Source organism: Sinocyclocheilus rhinocerous, unplaced genomic scaffold (genome assembly GCF_001515625.1).
Source record: "Sinocyclocheilus rhinocerous isolate Xijiao unplaced genomic scaffold, SAMN03320098_v1.1 scaffold504, whole genome shotgun sequence".
NCBI classification, from domain to species: domain Eukaryota; kingdom Metazoa; phylum Chordata; class Actinopteri; order Cypriniformes; family Cyprinidae; genus Sinocyclocheilus; species Sinocyclocheilus rhinocerous.
In genome coordinates, this window is record NW_015645076.1 from 1,545,133 (window position 1) to 1,551,009 (window position 5,877).

At 39.6% G+C, this 5,877-nt stretch overlaps 1 protein-coding gene across 2 annotated transcripts in view; it reads right to left on the reverse strand.

Moving 5' to 3' along the window:
• Positions 1-5,877, reverse strand: part of LOC107705582 (E3 ubiquitin-protein ligase MARCH7-like) — a 24,325-nt gene that overhangs the window by 8,444 nt on the left and 10,004 nt on the right. For both annotated transcript variants that reach the window (XM_016508912.1, XM_016508911.1), the window contains exons 6-8: positions 3,581-4,664; positions 2,976-3,145; positions 2,311-2,414 (exon numbers count right to left, since the gene is read on the reverse strand). In XM_016508912.1, coding sequence (XP_016364398.1) covers positions 2,311-2,414; positions 2,976-3,145; positions 3,581-4,664 — 1,358 coding nt within the window. The remainder of the gene's footprint in view (positions 1-2,310; positions 2,415-2,975; positions 3,146-3,580; positions 4,665-5,877) is intronic.

Below are 5,877 nucleotides of genomic sequence, written 5' to 3' on the forward strand. Positions count from 1 at the left end.
TTTTCAGACCGATGAGCTTTGTAAAAATCGACGCGTTTCAGAAAGGCGGGGCATAGAGGAGAAACAATAATGTACAGTATGTGGAAAATAATGTTTTTTTAACTTTAAACCGCATAAACACATTTCATTACACCAAATACACAAAATAATGTTATTTTTAGCAACGTCATATGACCCCTTTAAAAAAATGAAGCATAGCTATACATAAACCCATGTAGGAAATAAAAGAATGATCAAATAAGCATGTTCTAAACTCCAGAAACTTTGGTGTTTCATATTTTAGAGCAGTCACTGCAATTTATGAAAGAAATCAATTAAATCTGTATGTGAGAGCGTGTGTGAAAAAAGCAGATGTAACTCCCTTTGTAATCCTTAACATTTTCATAAGTAACTAATTTAATAACAAAAAAAAATTCTCTGTAACTGTAACTGATTACAATTACTTTTATTTTGTAATTAAATTACGTAATTCCGTTACATGTAACTAGTTACTCCCCAACACTGCTTACGCTCCATGGCTAACCTGCTCTGGCGCAGGTTATGTTCTGGGTCAGAGATCTCAAACCAAAACTTGACCAATCAGATGGGAGCAAAGTGACACTGACACATCCAGCGCAATAAAGTCACTCCCCCAGTTTCTCTTCCTCCAAATTAAAGGTCACTATATAGTAAATAAAAAAAATATTTAACGATGAAATTGTGCAGCTTTAATGATAATTACTTACAATTATTTTATATGATTTATATAATTATTAATCCATTACGCACAAGCAATTTTAGTTTAACATTATTAAATATTTAGTTTAAATGAATATTAATATATGTAACATATAAATTAGCCGTAGAATCAATAGATAATGCTTTAAAAATGACTTCATGTGACCTTATATGTTCGAGTCTCTATCGTTATATATTATCAACTACATGAACTAACTTCACAAATTTTGCTTGCACTGACAGAGGGAGATAATTTCATTTATTTGTCCTCTTTCATGGACAAGTATTTTCTTCGGTGTAAATGCGTTCAAATTCTTCATATTCTTCAACCCCTTAACCTTCAGCAAAAGAGTTTAGAATCACGCGGTCTCTCTCGCGAGAAGTGAATCGCAGTTTCTCTATGTTGTAAGGCTTGTGATTGGCTGTTCGCCACTGATGTCACACATTTGTATGCACACTTTCCACGAACTCCAGATCAAAACCAGAGTTAACAGTTGATGTTAAGTTGATGATCAGCATCATGGTACCAACAAAGCCGGATTGGAGTGATTTGGTTTTGTCAGCTTAAAACTAATCCTGTAACATTGAGTTTGTTCCACTACCATCATGGTACAGGCCCCTGATTTATTGTTTTTCCATGTAAATATGCTAGACCAATGCAGAGCTCAAGTTACGAGTTCAACAGTCTACTAGATTTTTTTTTCTCCATTCTTCTACCCGGTCTCGTATTTTTAAATGCAAAAACGTACTCTTTGTGAATGGCTCATAAAGGTCTGTTTGCACTATTAATGCATGGGCTATTGATGCCTCTTTTCAGGCCATAACAAACATTCACATACTATCAATGTGACATTTTCACACTTTGACAGACTCTGCTGTTACATAAAACTAGGACTTGCTGGCTCTCACAAAAAAAGTATTTTGCTAAGCAACAGTGAATAGCAGAGGAAGAATCCAGAACTTTTTTTTGTCCCTGTACGGTTGTATTTGGCGTTATTTGATAAACACCACAGCGAATGCAAAAACCTGAACATCTGTTTGAAAAGATATAAAAACAGTTTGACTTCCTTTTTTCTTTGTGACAAGAGAGTGTCAGAAGTTGCGCAGTGCTGCTTTGTTTACCAATGTAATTCTGCTTTTCCTAAAGTGCCACCTGCTGTTTTTTCCACATTGGTCTGAACAGAGCAAAAAAAACAAAAAAAAAAGGCAAGAGAAAATCAGACCAAATTCATGTTAGTGTTAACAGGCCTTAATTCCACATAATAACTCTTGTCACTTTAAAGATTCTTTAAAAACCACAACTGGTCAAAAACATAATAGGGAAAAAATATATATTTTTGGTATAAAAAAAAAAATAAAAAAAATTCTCAATTCCTAACCAATCCCAAACAATTTTGGGTTTCACAGAAGAAAGTCATACAGGTTTGGAACATCATGAGGGTGAATAGTTCACCAAATGAAAAGTAGTCTGGTATGATCAGCCAGACCACACAATTTGCAAATGCACTAGTGGCAAGTATGTGTCTGGCCTTAGAAATAATAGGTAATCTAAACAATGTGCTTGATTGTGTAATATTGTGTTGATACACTTACCCTTTCATGAGATCTGTAGAGCTCATTGATGTCAAAGTTCTCAATGTTCAGGTGCAGTTTTTCCTTACAAAGTTCACATGTAGTGATTGCCTCCAAGTTAGAACCTGTGTATCAAAGCAGAAATATGGACTCAATAATGAATGAAAAAAATACACCTCTTATTAGCAAATTTAGCCCTCAATGAATTTTTGAACCACAATTTATCTGTACCTTGGCAATGCTATGTTGCTCTTGGGAAATGTTAAGAAACGTGACATTTCCCAATAAGCTGGGAAATGATAGAACCAAAGTATTCTTTTAATTACATCAGAGTACCAAATAAATACTTTGGTACATAATTATGGTAATCATTCTGAACTCTACAATGGCACTGCCACAGCATTCTACTGTAAAGGCTATAAGTCTCTTCAATGGAAAAGTTCTTAAGTTTTAAAATACAGACAGTTAACAAAAGAGATTCTTCACGACTTGACATTTTCAAACTTGTGCATTTTATCAGTCCGATTTCACACGGTTATGCATCAGTAGTCCTGAACTGCAGGAAATGAACCCCAAATCCTCTTTGTCAGACTGAAATTGTTCCTTTCTCAGTGCACATCAAACAAATGAATATACACTAAATAAACACCTAATTTACTTCTGCTCTCAGGAAAAGACAGCCATACCGGAGCTGATTTTGGAGCGGAGCCATTTCTTAATGCAGTCCTGGTGCACAAACTGCAGGCTGCCGGTGCACTTGCAGGGCTCGATCAGAGGGTTGGAACTCGACTGCTCCCCCATCTGACAGATTCGGCACAGATCACCCTCCTCCTCATCAGAGTCCTCCAACAGCAGGCTAAAAGTAGGAAGGGGGTGTGGTTAAATTCAGCAAATTAAATTGTGAACATCTGCTCCTACTACACCAAGGGTGCCCAATCATTCATAGTTTAGACCCATTTCTATTTGACCACAATTGAACCAGCTAATCAAGATCTTCAGGATTACTAGAAACTTTCAAAACAGATGTGTGGAGCAGATTGAATCTAAACTTTGCACACAGCCTATAAATATGCATGCAGTGAGAAAACCGTGCAGGTCGTAATTCATCGGTTTATAAAGTGCATTCGAGTGTGTACTTCAGCGCTTGGTTTAAAAGTGACTCCTTATATGGGATCTGTGCTTCATACGTCGCTACATTCATAACAATGGACCTTTTTTGATAATGGGACTATACCTTTACTGTAATTTTTTTCATCACAACAACTAGAGATCATTAAAATCGCCCTCTGACCTCTCCTGAATCTGTCGCAGTCTCTCTGGGTCTCTGGAGGGGGCGGGCTTGTCTTTCACCTGCTCATCAGTTTGACTCCTCCCTTCTGCTCCCACTCCTACCCCAATTATCATATTCTCAGGCATACGGAAGAGCGGGTTGGTCATCAACCTGCCCATGCCATGGCTTCGTCCTGCCAGACGGGCTCCGTCCTGCAGTAGTGATGCAGAGAGACCTGAGGCTCCAGCAGAGGGTGCTGCTGTGGCACCCTCTGAGGACTCATCTTCATCATCGTCGTCATCATCATCATCATCATCACAATCCGTGCCCCGGTCAGGTGTTTTACAGCAATCTCGGTCACCAAAAGGGAATTGGGGTGAACGACGAGGGTCCATGCGGGCGCTTTCGTCACGCCCTTCCCTCCTGCGACGAGAAAACAGTGGGGTACAGCGGTTCCAGTTCAGCCAGGACAGGCCTGCTGGAGATCTGAGCGATTCCGGTTGGGGCTCTACTACACCAGAGCTCTCCTGGACTGGAGCGAGAGATGGTCCGCGTCTGCTCAAGTTCCTCAACTCCGCTTCCAAATTTTCTCTACTGACAGGAGGAGAAGATTCAGAGGGCGGGGCTTCATCTGGGCTCGAGTCATATGACCTTGAATCAGAGGCAGAGCTGGCAGTAGAGTTTGATTCCTGACTGGAGCGTCGGGAGAAAAGCCGAGATAGCAGACGTCTGGTTGTTCGCCTGCCATCTGAGTCACCGCCATTCTGAGCAGGAAGTGGAGTGGGGGAGGGGCTAGAGGAAGGAGGGCTGGAGCTACAGCCAGTAAGGGGCGTGTAAGGGGTGGAGCTCCAGGATGAGAGCTTGGATGGGTCAGAGACAGAGGCCGAGGTTCTGGTGGAGCTAGAGCTGGAGCGTGGCGTATCACGAGAGAATGGACCAGACTGGTAATCTGAGGTCAGCCTGTAGGAGCTGCGCTCCAGAGGAGAAGGGAGATACTCGGCTGAGATATGGCGACTAGATGAACCATTCTCTCTGTGGGATGAATACTGGCTCTCTTTGGGTCGAGCACCTTGTGCATAGGTGGAGGTAACGCGCTCTGAACGGTCTGAAGCACAGAAAAGAAAGGTAGAGTTACCATGATGGGCTACAACGCTATACATTAGACCAGTGGTTTCCAACAGGGTTTCTGTTTGATTAAGGAGACATGCAACTCTCCTCCAGGTACACTGCTGAAAACCACCGCTATTGGCTACATCCACATTAATTTGGATATATCTAAAAACAGAATTTTCACCCTCAGTTCCCACTAGCAGTTTTAAACTTTTTCCCCAAAAGTTGATCGTCCACACCAACACGTCTGAAAAGGAGTACAATGCTTCACATGACTAAATACAAGCCATCATTTTCAAATACCTCTATTTTTGCAGTCCACCCACCAACGCAAAAACACTTCTGAAAATTATTGACTTGGGATAGTCTCTTCAAAAAGTTGTTTTCGTGGTTAAAAACGCTGTCTCAGTGTGGGTGAATTGACAAAATGTAGAGAAAATGATGCATTTTCAAATGTATCATTATAATTAATGTGGACTTCGTCTAAGGCTAAGGAGGACATAATGTTAGAAGAAATGCCATGACATCAGCAATATACAAATCTGAATTCTGAAACAATTTGAAATAAAGCATTTCCATCAGATGATCCAGATGATGACCATAGCAACATTTAAGTTGCTTTGAAACTATTGGCCCAATCCGATGCAAAATTTTCAGTCACTTTTTTTTTTTTTTTTTACAATTTTTGTCTTCTTACTGAATTTTACATAACTTAATATTACATTATGAACCAAATAAAAATAAACGATAAAGTTCAAGCATGCATTTTATTCGGTTTTCATTCAGCATTTTTAAGCAATATCCCAACATTTTTATAAAAAATACTTTGAAAAAGTGAGTTTAAGTCATCTAATCATGCCTAGAACCAGTGGCGGCTCGTGGGTTTTAAAATAGAGGCACACTAATTGTATTGGTCTGCGAACCCTGCCGATTATTATTAATATAATTTGCTTAACCACTTTAAAACGGCTTTTTGGTTGCTTTTAGTCAGAAAACGTAACGAAAACGACATACATACAGCAAGATAATATAGTTTCACTTACCTGGCCTATCACTTAAAGCAAACATCCATCCCTTCTTAAAAGTCTGTGTTAAAAGAGAGCTGCCTGTTGCGCCATTTAATTAAGCCTACTGCTGTAGCCTATATCCAGCTTAGGCTGTTTTCCCTAAATGTGATTATATACTGTTTGAATGACAGCTTGGTAAAT